Source organism: Silurus meridionalis, chromosome 3 (genome assembly GCF_014805685.1).
Source record: "Silurus meridionalis isolate SWU-2019-XX chromosome 3, ASM1480568v1, whole genome shotgun sequence".
NCBI classification, from domain to species: Eukaryota; Metazoa; Chordata; class Actinopteri; order Siluriformes; family Siluridae; genus Silurus; species Silurus meridionalis.
In genome coordinates this window covers 24,019,290-24,035,079 of record NC_060886.1, presented here as the reverse complement: position 1 = coordinate 24,035,079, position 15,790 = coordinate 24,019,290, and the positions used below count along the sequence as shown (strand labels likewise).

General features: G+C 41.8%; 1 protein-coding gene across 1 annotated transcript in view; it reads right to left on the bottom strand.

Annotated features, from left to right (window-relative positions):
- trpm2 (transient receptor potential cation channel, subfamily M, member 2) overlaps positions 1-15,507 on the bottom strand; it is a 38,371-nt gene extending 22,864 nt beyond the window's left edge. Inside the window, exons 1-13 of the mRNA XM_046839525.1 lie at positions 15,471-15,507; positions 14,794-14,891; positions 14,207-14,280; positions 13,842-14,010; positions 13,543-13,723; positions 12,965-13,131; positions 11,377-11,557; positions 7,428-7,489; positions 7,139-7,339; positions 6,474-6,576; positions 5,942-6,054; positions 528-854; positions 133-249 (exon numbers count right to left, since the gene is read on the bottom strand). Coding sequence (XP_046695481.1) covers positions 133-249; positions 528-854; positions 5,942-6,054; positions 6,474-6,576; positions 7,139-7,339; positions 7,428-7,489; positions 11,377-11,557; positions 12,965-13,131; positions 13,543-13,723; positions 13,842-14,010; positions 14,207-14,280; positions 14,794-14,891; positions 15,471-15,507 — 1,830 coding nt within the window. The remainder of the gene's footprint in view (positions 1-132; positions 250-527; positions 855-5,941; positions 6,055-6,473; positions 6,577-7,138; positions 7,340-7,427; positions 7,490-11,376; positions 11,558-12,964; positions 13,132-13,542; positions 13,724-13,841; positions 14,011-14,206; positions 14,281-14,793; positions 14,892-15,470) is intronic.
- Positions 15,508-15,790: the final 283 nt, after the last annotated feature.

The following is a 15,790-nucleotide window of genomic DNA, read 5'->3' as shown; positions in this document are numbered from 1 at the left end:
TATGGACTGTTTATTTTACTTAACAGCTATTACTATAATAATTCAGTGTTAATTAGGCTTCTAAAGCTATTTTCCCAGAAAGAACAACCTAACCTTAGATTTATGTTATTCTAAGAGATAACATATTTGAACCTGTTCCCAGATGATCTCTGCCAGGTCTTTCTGATTATGCAGCACACACCAAAGGAACAGATCTCTGCCTGCATCATGGACTGTCTCTAGCGCTCGAACTTGGCTTTGGTCTGTGGTCTGTAAAGCCAAAAAAAAAAGTGATTTGTTCGATCAAATGTCACAGATTTTTTTAGCTTGATCATGTTTATGTTAAAGCATTCAAACACTTGCACTTACTCTACTCTTGACCAAAATGTGGAGATAAACATGCATTATCTTTTTTAATGCATATTATTCAATAATTCAAATACAGTATTACATGGTAATTACTACATAATAACGTTTTCAATAACTGCATTGAAGTAAAGAATGTAAAAGTGGGAGATGTAAGTCTCTATGGCATCATTCATACTCACTGTAGGAACTTTGTCATCACTGTCATCACTGGATATCTCTATTTTGTGATGCGGCTGCATTAGGGGGTAAAGTGGTTGTGTAAAGCTGCCCAGTATGTGCCGCACTTCAGCAGCCACATGGCTCAGGGAAATTTTCTGGCTTCCTTGCGCTCGCTTGGCCAGTTTGCGCAAAAACAGACAGCTAGGAAGATGCTTATAGAGGTCACACAGTGTATCTTTTAGTTCAAGGAACTGAACAATGCATAGCCCATTCTCCAGCAGCAGACGTACAAAATCAGCCTTATGGCCCACCAGGGCAGAGAACATGGCCTGGTGCAGATCACAGGACTGAGGAGAAAATCACATGAAATAGTTGGATATTATTATTGAAATACTCTCATTTGTATTTATTTGCTTAGTGTTTTAGCTTAAGTAAATACAATACAATAATGGTTCTCTTTCAAACATTCGTTCGGTATCTCACTATGGGAATCGCCTTGGGCGTGACCAATCCTGGAAGCATCAATCACACCATGTCTGTCGGCTGACAGACCAATCACGACAGTGATGCGGGAGTCCTGCCTCCCTATATACACCGCTGCTGACGGTCCCTGCCTCATTCTTGTTCTCTTCCCCGTGAAGATCCTTTTAGGAAGCTATCCTCAGCAGATCCTCTAGGGTGTGGTCACTTAACTGTTCACAGACAAGCCGTTAAGGTATGTCTTTGAGCACGGCTGCTTCTTGAGGAGAATATTCACTGTTTTTTTATTTTCTTTCTTTCTTTTCACCTCGCATTGAGCGAATAGTGAAATATCGTTCGAGACCCTTTTTCGAGAAGCACATTGTCGTGATCTTGTTTATTTTTTCCCAGTGATTGCACCTCCGTTATGGCGACTGCGAGCTCATCCAGTTGCATGGCGGGGAAAGATCAATCCCGACCGTGTGCATGCGGGTCTACGATTTTGGCTAAAGACTCTCATCCCCTGTGCATTGTGTGCTTAGGAGTTCGACACGCACAAACTGTGCTCGCTAACCCCGAGTGCTGCCCGCACTGCGCTCTTTTCCCATCAAGGGTTTGCCATTGCGCACTTCCCCAGTTAAGCAGCTGATTCCTGCTGTACTGGCGTGTGTCACAGAAATTAGTCGTTTTTGGGACAAACCCTTCTCACATAGAGTGCCCGTTAAGGGTTTCTCTAGACTGAAGGTGCACAATATGGAGGATTTGGAGATGTGCGGTCCAGAGCTGCGGCCCATTATGGGCCTCGCTGTGGTGGGCGAAAGAGCCCTGTGGTTGGGTTTGACGGGCTTATCGGAGAGGGAGAAGGTGGAGTTCCTTGATGCCCCGATAGAGCCGAAAGCCCTTTTCTGGGAAAAAAAGATGGTGAAGCATTTGAGGCCTTCATGCCTCCCAAGAAAGCCTCCTGCTCGCCCCCCCAACCCGCACGTCCGTATTTCACCAACCCCCAACCCCCACCCCAGCAGTCAATGCGTGTGGAGGCTCACCAAAAACAGCCCCAGCCCAGGAGCAAGGCCTCTTTTGCAGCGGCAGTGGCTAGGCCCAGTGGTCCCTCAGGGACCCTCAAGGCAGGCAACCTAACCTGTGGTCTGATTTTGGGTCAAAAGAGGCGGCACTCTCTGAGTTTCTGTAGCACCCCTCGACTCATCTCAGGAGTCTTGTCCTCCCACTCCAGCGAAAAAGCGTTGGGAAGTGTTTCAAAGACTATGTTCAGCGGACGAAATTTCTCCATTTGGAGTGTTGGCACCAGTTCCCCCTGTGCCCGGAAAGTTACTTCTCCCCTCTCCACCCGCAGGGTTATACAAGAGAGAGAGCAGAAAGTTCCATGTTCATTCCCAAACAATAAAGATTTGTTCTTTGCATCCAGGCAGTGGGCCGAGGGCACAAACGTGTGTAAAAAAAGTACAAAAGAACACACAATAAAACTTGAACCAGAGTTGCAACCCCCGGCTCCGCTGCCACCGTGCCGTCGGTGAGCGAGAGCCGCAGCGGCCCACTCTCTGCTCGCACGGAGAGTTGGCACGCATGCACAGTTCATCCTTGGGTTTTATCCACAATACAGCGGGGATATCGCCTGCAATTTGCCGTGAGACCACCGCTTTTCAGTGGCGTGATTTGGTTGACAGCAGAGGGCGAATCAGCTCAGGTTTTGGAAGACGAAATAACCTCCTTATTGAGCAAAGGGGTAATTCGATCAGTGCCGTGAGAGGACAGCCAGCTCGGTTTTTACTCCCGGTACTTTGTCGTTCACAAAAAAAAGGGGGGGTCTCCGTCCCATTCTGGATTTACGAAACCTCAACAAACACCTCAGAAAGTACAAGTTCAAAATGCTCACATTAAAAGCTTTGTACAGTGTTATTCGTCCCAGAGACTGGTTTCCATCAGTGGATCTGAAGGACACGTATTTTCACATAAGCATTAATCCGGCACACAGGAAATTCCTACGCTTTGTCTATCGGGGCACAGCATACGAATATTTGACGGTTCCGTTCGGGCTGGCTCCAGGATCTTTTCCAAATGTGTCGAAGCTGCACTGTCACCGCTGAGAGCAGCGGGTCTCAGAGTGTCAGCGTATTTGGACGGTCATCTCCTTTGCGCTCCGTCACGGCAGCAAGCGGAGGTGGATACGAGTGTGCTTTTGTCTCACCTGACTGGCTTAGGCTTCAGAATAAACGAAACGGGGATTTGCCTCACCTGCAGCTAATAAGACCTGATGTCTGTGCTCTCTTTTTCAGTGATCAGGAGGCGCATAAAAGCAGAAGTAAGTGGAGGCATGGGTGTGTATGTGTGTGTGCCAGAAGTGCCGGTTGAGTGCTGTGCGACCAGACACCAGTGAACAAAAGAAATCATTAAATAAAAACGGCGGTGACGCCTGTAAACCGACCTGTTGTGGCTGTCCTTTTTCCTCACTCCCACTCGCTCTCCCACAACTGTGCTTACGCGCTCTCCTTCACTGGAAAAATCACGCTTTTCTCGGCTCGGGAACCCTGCTGGGAGCTGTTTCCCTGAGAAAAGTAGTGACGACGGATGCATCGCTCATGGGTTGGGGTGCAGTGTGCAAGGGCAGGGTAGCGAAAGGGAAATGGCCCGTTTTGCTTCAGGACACGCACATAAACTTTCTGGAGCTGTTAACAGTGTTTCTAGCTTTGAAACATTTTGTGCAGTTTCTTCGGAGTCACCACGTATTGGTCAGATCAGACAACACGACGACGGTGGCGTACATAAATCGTCAGGGCGGAACGCACTCTCCTCGACTTCACAGTTTAGCGCGAGATCTCATGGTATGAGGCATGGAGCACTTCCTGTTGCTGCGAGCGGCTAATGTGCCGGGAGTGATGAATGCGGGGGCGGATCTCTTGTCCAGGGGAAATCCCCTGTACGGGGAGTGGTCTCTCCATCCTCAGGTGGTGAACCTGTTATGGGAGAGATTCGGCCGGGCTGCCGTAGATCTCTTCGCCTCGCACGAAAACACTCATTGCCCCTTATTCTTTTCTCTGGTGACAAACAGTGCACCTATGGGTGTGGATGCGTTAGCCCACCCGTGGCCAAACGTTCTGCTTTGCGCATTTCCTCCACTGAGTTTGATCGTGCCGACTTTAAAAAAGAGTAAGAGAAGCGGTCACTCTGTAATACTAATCGCTCCAACTGGCCAGGGAAATTGTGGCTGACTGAGATATTCCAACTCCTGCACAATCGTCCCTGGCCTCTTCCGTTGCGCAGGGATCTAATCTCCCAAGCGCGCTAAGAGATTTTTCACCCGGCACCGGACAGAGTAGCTCTCTGGGCCTGGCCCGTGAGAGGATGAATCTCAGTGTCCTAAATCCCAGTTTTCCTAAATGCACTCTCTCAGCCTCCTTTTGAGCTGATAGAGAGTATTGATTTAAAGCTCCTGTCGCTGAAGGTTGCTTTGTTGTTGGCTCTTTCTACCGTGAAGCGGGTTAGTGAACTTCATGCTTTGTCAGTTTATAACTCCTGTATGCGTTTTGCTATGGATTTCTCACGAGTGACTCTCAAGACTAATCCGGCATTTATCCCTAAGGTGAGTGAGTCAGACAGGTGGATTTAATGGCTTTTCATCCACCTCTTTTTTCCTCAGCAGAGGAAGAGCAGCTTCACTGTCTGTGCCCTGTCCGTGCGTTACGTCACTATGTTGACAGGACAAAAGGTTGAGACGGAGTAGTCAGCTGTTTGTTTCATGGGCTGATTCTCGTAAAGGAAAACCTGTTTCCCGGCAGCGCCTGGGAAATATTGAGTTATAATAGTGTGGGTCTTAACCCTCCAGAAGGCCTGAGGGCTCATAGCACCCGAGGCTTGGCCACTTTGTGGGCACTTTTTAAGGGCGTTTCGATTCAGGACATTTGTGCAGCAGCATGCTGGGCTTCGCCGCACACTTTTGTCCGTTTTTATAGGCTGGACGTCACGGAGCCTTCGCTGGCTCATTCCGTCCTGAGTGTGTAATATATATATATATATATATATATATATATATATATATATATATATATATATATATATATATATATGGATGTATTTGTATATATATGTGTATATGTATATTTGTGTATGTATACGTGTGTATGATAGGGAATGACAATGGATGATGAAACATCATGGATCGGATGTTTGTCATTTCTCTCACATTTCCGCTCTTTTCGGTGAGAGGGATAATCTAATTTTATCACATCACTGAGTTAGTTGACACTAGCTTCAGACAGCATATCTGCAATTCGGGAGTTGTCTATATCCCATATTGAGATACCGAACAAATGTTTGAAAGAGAACTTTAGGTTACTTACGTAACCCCGGTTCTCTGATAACAGGAGTGAGGTATCTCACCACACTTCCCTCCTTGCAGTGCATGGAGAAGAAATATGTGAGAATGAGGCAGGGACCGTCAGCAGCGGTGTATATAGGGAGGCGGGACTCCCGCATCACTGTCGTGATTGGTCTGTCAGCCGACAGACGTGGTGTGATTGATGCTTCCAGGATTGGTCACGCCCAAAGCGATTCCCATAATAAGATACCTCACTCCTGTTATCAGAGAACCGGGGTTACGTAAGTAACCTAAAGTTGTATTGGGTGATATGGATTTTTTTGAGCTATATTTTTGGTATGTTCATTTTATTTTGTCATTATGTTAATTGGGTTGAAAGAGGCAGATTTAGAGGACAGGGAGGTATGGAGATGGATAATCCACTGTGGCAGGTATGGATTATTACAGATCTGTTTTAAATTAGTCTATGGAATGTTATTTTAACAAAAAACATTTAATTTGAAATGAACACATTTAAATAAACAAATCTAGTGTGATTGGATTTTGTGCTAAACAAAGTGGGAAGAAACCCATATTCCTAACCATACAATTATTAAGAATGCAAATATGAATTCACTAGTGTTAAGGTATAAATATTCAACTGACCTTCCATTTACTTTCTTCAGTAAATATCTCGCTCTCTGCAATGTCTACCCGGTTCCAGGCCACAGCCAGCTGCAGCTGTCTCTCCCTGCTCACACTGTCACTGCACCGGGGTGCTGTTGAGATGTTGTTGAGAAACAAATTTCCCTTTTTTGTTCTTCTTTAATTACCAACACTTTATAATCTCTATTATCCTAATGCATTATCCAGTAAATATAATAAAACAGTAAAGGTTTTATGATATTCTAATAAAAAAACACATGCCCTCCATCAAAAAGTTCATAGCTTAGAGGTTTAATAATAATAAGCAATTCAGCAGACTCTGTGGAAAACTTGCAGATAATGGACTACAGTATGTTAAATCCATAGGCACTAATGAAAGCATAAAGCTGCACCAGACTTTGTTGGCTAAAATTTCCATTAGGGCACTATATTCCTTATAGTTGAATTCCTCTGAGTATTAAACCTCTGAGTATTTCCAGCTAATGTAGGGCAAGCTGGATACCAAGATGGAAATAATCAAATCAAATAGCACCTTTTAGGAAAGCTTGGAGTATAGCTAGATCCACATCATTGTTTTTTTCTTCGTCAATGCGGAACACAGTTAACAGCTGGGGGATCTGGACAATGTCTTGAATCTGTGCAAAATATGGAAAAATGTTAGGTAGTTACATATGATAAGGTAATCTGTAGCTAGACACCTGGTGTAGCTGTTACTGGATTCTCCAAAATAAATGTGATTTATGTTTTTTTACACTTTAATGTAAAATAAAATGTTGCTGGAAGTTTTCCACTAATTAAAAAAATTAATTTTAATCAGGCTTAAAAATATGAAGCCAATAGTGTGTAAACAGGATATTCATTATAATATAATATAATATAATATAATATAATATAATATAATATAATATAATATAATATAATATAATATAATATAAATGATATATTAAAAAACTAAATTATATATTATATTACATAATACTGTATTATATTGAGTATTTTACACTTAAATGCTAACATTGGAATTTATGTACTTACAAACAGTAGTCACCATCAGTAATTATATAATTTTCAATTATAATTATAAATTTGTAAAAACTATATCAATACAAATGGTACTTAATTGTATAATAAATATTAATATTTTGTGGAAAATGTATACATCTTGCATAGTGCTATACCACAACTATTAGTGCCAACCTTTTTGGTCCACTCAATGATCTGCAGTTCGGAAAATTTCTCGTACTCCTCTGCAAAAAACTTGTTTAGCAGTCGTTTGATAAGCGCAATTGTGATCTTAGACAATGGTAGGCCAGCTACATTGGCAATGACATCAGCCACACGCCCAGAACCTTCCAAAACAACACATGGAGTGCTGTTTATCATGGAGTTGTAGATTGTCTGTGGGAAGTGATCAGTGGTTTAAGCACAAAATAGAAAGTGCACTTTCTTTACAGTTGGTTTAAAAATAACATAAATTTGATCTCACATTTAGTGTTCCTGGTCCACCATCTAGTACCACACACACGACTGGAATCTTCAGTTGACTATCTGGTAAGAATGATTATTTGTCTATTAGACAAAACTGTTGAAACATTACTACATATTTGAAGACTGTAATTTGTTAGAAATGTACAAAGACATTGTAATAATAATAAACACACACACACACACACACACACACACACACACACACACACACACACACACACACACACACTTACATACATGTGTATTACCCAAATAGGGTCTAACAAATGTAAACTATTTTATTTAAGTTTTTCATTTATTTAATTGTATTTATTCAATTTTATTTGGGCCAATTTAATTGATTACACAATTGAATCAATATAATAAAAAAAATATTTTATTAATTTGATTTATTCCATTTTATTTTAATAAAATATTTAATTAAAATATCCTTTTATCTATTATTTAATCAAGCAGGCATTTTATTTAATTATTTAAATAAATGTAGTGTTCAAATGTTGATGATCACAAATGTCGATTGTACGAGACGCTGCGTCGGAACGCTTTGGGAATGCCTCTGTGTTGTCCACGCTCTGAATCACATGTATAATCAGTCCAAATGGAAAGGGTGATGCCACGACCAGAAAGCTTAAAAGCACATGGAGTAAAAGCAGTGGCAGCTTTTGATAGGAAAATGAAGTGTTTCAGGATGCAGGTAGTGTGACATCGATACGCAGCGTCTCGTTCCCTTTAGGAAACCATGGTTGCATATGTAACCTGTAGATGTTCCCCTTCAGGAACTCGAGCTGTGTCGGAACGATTTGGGAATGAGAGTCCATTCAAACAGAATGATCAATTCCTGCCTAGTGTACAGCTGGACAGGACAGAAGGGCCACGAATGGCACTAAGGCCGAGGCTATAGAACCTGTCAAAGGTCAGCAGGGTGGACCAGCCCGCAGCATTGTAAATGTCCTGAAGGGAAAACTCCAGAGGACAAGGCCTTAGAGGCCGCCACACTTCAGAGTGCGCTCTGACCACAAATGGAGTGGGGAGACCAGAGGACTAATTAAAGGTGAAAATTGCATCCACAATCCATCTGCTAAGCGTCTGCTTTTTCTCACGGAGCCCGCTTTTCGGAGGGCCATAGCAGACGAACAGCTGCTCCGTCTTCATATATGTCCAGTGCTCACACTAGACACAGTTGGTTAAGCTTCTCCTGGTCTGGGGCCTAAAAGGGAGGAGGAGAGAATGCCTGGAGCCTTTTAAGTTGTGGGATGACCGAAAGTACTTTGGGAACATACCCTGATCTAAGGTAGAGGAAGGCACTGGCCAGGCCTGGAGTAAAATCCAGGAGGGAAGGGGCAACAAAAAGGGCCTGAAGATCTCCTACTCTTTTGAGTCCTAACTAGCTGCGCTCCCTCTAGGCGGGGGTGTATTAAAAATGGACTCGGCAGGAGCCGGAGACAGATGTGCCCGCATAAGGGTCAAATCCCAAAAGACCCCAAAGTACATGGTTCTCTGTGATGGAGAAAGCACACTCTTTTTGGCATTCATCCTTAACCCCAGTTCCTTCATGTGGGCAATAATGACATCTCGATGTTGGACTGCCAGTTGCTCTGATTGAGCCAGTATGAACTAATCATCGATTTAATTTAGAATGCTGATGCCCCAAAACTTCAGAGGGAACAGTCCTACTAAATTGGAATATAACGTCATCTTGGGGCTGAAGGGGGTCTAGCCCACAACCTGGACACCTCAGTGCAGGTCTGGAAAAAAGGCATGCCCCGGGGCGGAGGCAGTGACGTGGGTTGCTCGCTAGGTGGACGAGCCTTCTGCTGATCAGCCGGTCATTCTATCTTAAGCTTGGCGATGGCACAGGTCACTACCTCTAGGAGCTCCTCGAACAGGACCACCTGAGAGGTGGCCCCAAGGGGCTCGGAGACCTTCATCCCTCTGCCCCAGTTTGAACTCGTTATCAGTATAAAAGACGCCTGCCCACAACCTCAAACAGTCAGACTCCAAACTCCACTATGGCCAAGACCAAAGAGCTATCAAAGGACACCAGAAACAAAATTGTAGACCTGCACCAGGCTGGGAAGACTGAATCTGCAATAGGTATGCAGCTTGGTGTGAAGAAATGAACTGTGGGAGCAATTATTAGAAAATGGAAGACATACAAGACCACTAAAAATCACAAGAACGGTGAGCAAAAATCCCAGAACCACACGGGGGGACCTAGTGAATGACCTGCATAGAGCTGGGACCAAAGTAACAAAGGCTACCATCAGTAACACACTACGCCACCAGGGACTCAAATCCTGCAGTGCCAGACGTGTCCCCCTGCTTAAGCCAGTACATGTCCGGGCCCGTCTGAAGTTTGCTAGAGAGCATTTGGATGATTCAGAAGAGGATTGGGAGAATGTCATATGGTCAGATGAAACCAAAATAGAACTCAACTGTTTGGAGGAGAAAGAATGCTTTGCATCCAAAGAACACCATAACTACTGTGAAGCATGGGGGAGTAAACATCATGCTTTGTGGCTGTTTTTCTGCAAAGGGACCAGGATGATGATCCCTGATGAATGGGGCCATGTATCTTGAGATTTTGAGTGAAAACCTTCTTCCATCAGCAAGGGCATTAAAGATGAAAGGAGTGGCTTTGTAAGAAGCATTTCAAGGTCCTGGAGTGGCATAGCCATTCTCCAGATCTCAACCCCATAAAAAATCTTTTGTAGGGAGTTAAAAAAAACATGTTGCCCAGCGACAGCCCCAAAACATCACTGCTTTAGAGGAGATCTGCATGGAGGAATGGGCCAAACTACCAGCAACAGTGTGTAAAAAGTCATCCATATTTATGATGTGGTGCGGCCCGATTCAGTGGGAGCGCACCCGATTTGATATAAAGAGTTTCGTTTGTTCACCTGAACTCTTTTGGCAATTTCATTGGTTTAATGTTTTGAGGTTTAGTTTTTTGGTTCGAAGCTTGCGAAACTGGGAAAAACCCTGGAAAAATCCATAAATTAGCCGCTTCATTGTTTAAGCCGAGGGTTCAAAGCGTGGGAAAAAAGTAGAGGCTTATAGTCCGGAAAATACAGTATATATATATTTGGTCAATAACGAAAGTTCATCTCAATACTTTGTAATATACCCTTTGTTGGCAATGACAGAAATTAATCGTTTTCTGTAAGTCTCCACAAGGGTTCCTCTGACAATTGACCTGCCGCTCACTCGGACTGTCAACAGGAAATGCGAATCATTCGTCACACTGAAAACAACCGGGCATGAAAAAATACACTTCACCTCTGTTCTGAGCTGCACGGCATCGGGCAAAAGGTTCACCGATGGTGATATTTGAACGCACGATGATGTCAAAAGAAAAACTCCCGATAGAAATAGTTGTGAAAGGAAGGAGGAAGACAGTGAACAATGACTTTCATGGTAGGCTGCCGTTTTGTTACAAGCCGTGTAACAGACACTGTCTTTCATTAAAGCCTGAGTAAAGTTCATTAGTTTCAATGTAGACACCTGTGGCTTATAGACAGGTGCGGCTTATTTATGTTCAAAATAAAAATATTTGTAAAATTCAGTGGGTGCGGCTTATATTTGGGTGTATATATATATATATATATATATATATATATATATATATATATATATATATACAGATGGTCCCCAAGTTATGGTGGTTCGACTTACGATTTTTCGATCTTACGATGACGATAGCAATACAACAAAATTGTAATAATATATTTAAAATTACGTGCAACAGGCACAGGCAGCAGTGTATGATACGTTCGATGCGCAGCTGGGATGAGCGTATCTCTCGCCCATGTGAGATGCCCCACTCTCGCTAGCGGTCGATGGATTAAAGTTGTCTCAATGTGTATTTCTTTCTGTTTCACATGGCTTCATACAGCAATTTTAGTGATAAAAGCATGTCTTTCAAGCCATCAGTTTGTTTAACTCACCTTGGTTTTCTAAAGGCTTTTCAGAGATCAGTTTCTCCAGCCGCCCACGAAGTTCAATCTCAGCCCCATATTTGCCAGATGTTCCATCATCCACTAGCAGGAAGTGAGAGTGGTTAACATCCAGGCAGGATAATTCCCCCTGGCCAACTTCATCTAAATAATAATGAGCAGGAAAGCGACCCTGAAAAAGTGTGCAATAGTCAGTGTGACGGCCAGATAGTCGGACAGATAGACACACAGATAGCCTATCATCAGTCAAATAATGTGGGTTTTCTTATGATTTTCCTGTTTTTTCCCATGCCTAAAAGACTTGCCAGGTGGATTGGTTACTCGTAAATTGCCCACTAGATGTGAATGAGTGTTTGAATGTGCATGCTGTATTGTTATAGGCCTATCTCTGCCTCACATCCAAGGTTCCCAGGATAGTCATCCTGAACTGAATAATGCAGTCGCGGGCGGTCAGGGATAGCAAAGCCTTCTCTGCTGGCCTAAACTATCAGAAGCACTGACCTCCATTTACAACCTAAATTCTAATATTTGTGAATTTGTATTTATTTATTCCCAACAGTTTATTCTCTTCATTTCGTAGCGTTTCTTTTGGCTGCACTGCTTCCAGAACGTGTATGTGGATGTTAGATTTTTTCTCCAATCGGATTTCAAATTTGCCTTAGAGGGCCAGCTAGCTGGTCCAGAATAGTGTCATAATTTTTCTGTCTTCTGATTGATTGGTCAAGTTACTAACAGTTGGAAAGCTGTTACAGCTAAGTTAAACTGACAAAACACGTCTGTAGCACTCTGCACACATTAATACATCTGAGTTAGACTTTTTTTATGCCTACTGAGGAAAAGAAATTGATTTGGTTTTGGACATACGTAAAAATACATTTTCAAGAAAAGGTAGACATCGTGAGAAGAGGTCGGCCAACCCTGAAGCTAACTAGCTTGTCTCAGCCCAGGAAAAGGTTTGTTTGCCACTTCCAGACCAGTGAATACGAGCCATTGGATTACAGCCTGTGATGAATGGTGCAAATTATAAGTATGCATCTCTGTTGAGTAGGTTGTATTTTATTAAATCTTTTATGTTTTTGTCATGTTATTAGACAAATATTGATTCTGAACTGCTCCAAATAATGTAGGTGGCACAGTTGCGGTGGTAGTGTGGATGTTTGGAGTTGTCTTAACTGGGTTTCTTGCTTTAGTAAAATGGTATTCACTCTCCATATGTGAAACACCTCTCTCTCTGTAATGCCACGCGCTGTTATATTACATTTTTGAATAGTATTGATAGCTTCTATAATTGCGACGTGATAGTGGTGGGATTAAGAGGTGGATTCATTCGCATAAGTTCCCACAAAAGGCCCAGGTACCCAATGAACGGCCTGCCACTCAAATAATGTGCATACAAAATACTTTCAAAAGCAAATCTAAAACAATTACATGATTTTAGATCCGGTCACATGGCCTGACATTAAGAGTACATGCACAGAATCTCCATACAGACAGTAAATTCAAGATCTAACTGGGAAGCACAATCTTAAATTAAGCACTAAATAAAAAATCTTGTTAAATTAGTTAGAATTGTAATTACATCTTGATGAACTAAAGCCTGGCGGTTGTGGATGACCCCCCATGTAGCCATTCCAATAGCCACAATCTGGCTCCCTATAGAATTGCTGCTTAGATTATAGTCCCGTACTGCTCTCCCAACATGTTTCATTACACCTGTGTGTGTTCCCCCAGTCAGGATCCATGCACCTGTAATAGACAAAACAGAAATCCTTTGATATAACTGTTTCTGTAATCAGCAAGATTGTCCTGTGCTAACTCACAATAAGCTCATGAGTTCGCTTTTACTATACAATATGCAGTTGGATCTTTGATTAATTCACTATTTGGTGTTAGAATAGAATAGTGTGTATCAAACCTTTACAGAAATATATGTCTAGAACCCTAATAAACAAACCCAACTCAACAGTAGTAGTAAAAAAACATCATAAGGTGATATACAGTAAGCAAAATACATTTTAACTATAAGTTTACTTATTCTCTACTGATACTAACATTAATACTACTACTAATAATACTAATATTAACTCTACTACTAATAATAGGGCTCCAACACTTCCTATTTCATTCTTGAGCTGTTTTCTTGTCAAGAGCTTATACCTGTGGTTTGGGCCACTTTAATTAATCCTCTCCGAAACTTGTTCTTCAGGTCAGTCTTCATGTGGAAGTTTTTGGCTCCTCCTGTTACTGATATTAACAGGTTAGGGGACTGAAGCTTCCAGTGCTCAATCATCAGTTGGTATAGCTTCTCAACAGGTGTATCGGTGGATACACGGACATACTGGTTTGATCCAAAGGGATGGAATCACACAAAAACATACAAACATACTGTGTTAAAGATCAAATTTCAGTGTCTCCATGCAGCTCTTTTTTCACAGTGAAATCCAACTCCAATTTACCTTTCCTGCTTTCTGTCCGATTCCTCCAAAGCTAATGTCTCCAAATGCATCAGTAGGAGCCTCCTGGATGTGCCTGTGTTTGTCGTACGACTGTCCCATGTGGTCCTCTGGCTTAATGGCTTCATCTTTGTGCATAGACTTCGAATAGCCACACATACAGATCCCCTCTCTGATTGCAAAAACACAGACACATGTTCATAGTTAAACACTGACTGATGGTGACAGAAATAATCAAAAAATGTAATACACATAGTAATAAACCACACGCCTAAAGATAAATATATCTCTAAATACACTGGACTGGCTTGACTCAGCAGAACATGCAAGGCTGGAATGCATGCAGTATTTGATGATGTGCAGTGTACCTGCCATCTTCTGCATAGTAGCAGCACTCTTTTTTCTTGATGTTATCTCTAATCCAGGTGGAGAAGTTGCAGCGCTGGAAAGAGGGCGACAGAGACATACATCTTTTAACTGCATGCACAGCTAGAGACTGCACCCCGTCTTCCATCGATGTGCACGCACACACACACACACACACAGCAGTGTGATAAAAAAAGACACTGCAGTAAGTGTGTGCAGTGGAGCAAGTGCTCCCAGTTGCAATACTGATGACGTCACTAAAATGAGACGTGAGTGTGTGTTTCTCAGCAGGCACTGCTGAGAAATATGCACACCAGGATGAGAAAGCACCATTAGTGTCTCATGTGTCAATAAAATTCAGCTTTCCGAATTGAGAAGGCACTTAAGTTAAAATAAGCTCACATACATTTTGCCACACAACAAGATTTAGAAAACCACTTCTATTAATCCTGACTAAGCCATAAATATAGAATGCAATAAAATGTATATTTTTATATATAGTTTTTATATTAAATCTATTCAATTAATATTTTTAAATGGCTTAAAATCAATAATTTATAATAAGTAATAAACAAAACAATTGCCTCACCTTGTTTATTTGTGACATCAGGGTGCTAAGTTCTATTTTATTGATCTGTAGGGTTTCCACTGTGGCTGGATGTATTTTACTGTCCCTTCTTTTCATTTCTGTACAGATACATATATACACAAGATTTTTATTTGTAAATAATGCCAAAATGCCTTGACCATCTTATACATTTATGCAATTTGACCCTAAACCAAATTGCATTAGGAGCCTTGCTAAATAGCAGCTTGGTAGTGAATTTGAACACTGAGCTACCACTTGCTCTTTACATTACATATCGTAATAATTGTTATCAAAACTGCATACAAAACATGTAACAAGGCCAAAATCCATTAAATATAGCTAAAGAAATCCATATAAATATAAGACTGCTCTTCTAATAGTGTGAATGATCTTAACCTGATGCCCCCGATAGCAAAATAATGTAAATGATCTTAGAGTTAAAACTGACAAATGAGTTCATCTTTACACTGCAGTTTTACTTAAATCTTTAAACAATTTCAGTGAGATTTTATTCAACACTTACTTGCTTAATAGGGAACTAGATCTAAAATCTGCTTTGTGGAAAAGTCTAAAATCTAAAATCAGAGTAATACTAATACAGTCTCAGCTTTATTGATCTTGACATCAATTATGCTCCAGTACTACTACAAAACACTGAAGAATAAAGATCTACTTACTGTGCAATGTTTTGTGTTCCTCGTCCTGCTGAAGCATCACAGGAATACTGTTCATATGAGCATTGATCTATCAAAATACAACAGCACAATGATGACAGCAGCTCTTTAAATCTACATCAGTGTAGTTCCAAGCATCTTACCTCCTCCCATCAGCTTCAGCTTTAACCAGGCAATGATAGATCTGATCTATGGATTTACAAACCTCACTTTCTGAACCAACACCCAAACCGTCAAGCACAGCACAGGAGAAATTTGTGACATACATTTGTCAGTTGCAAGCAAATAGGCCAGACATTTATTTGCCTCTGAAGTCACTCATT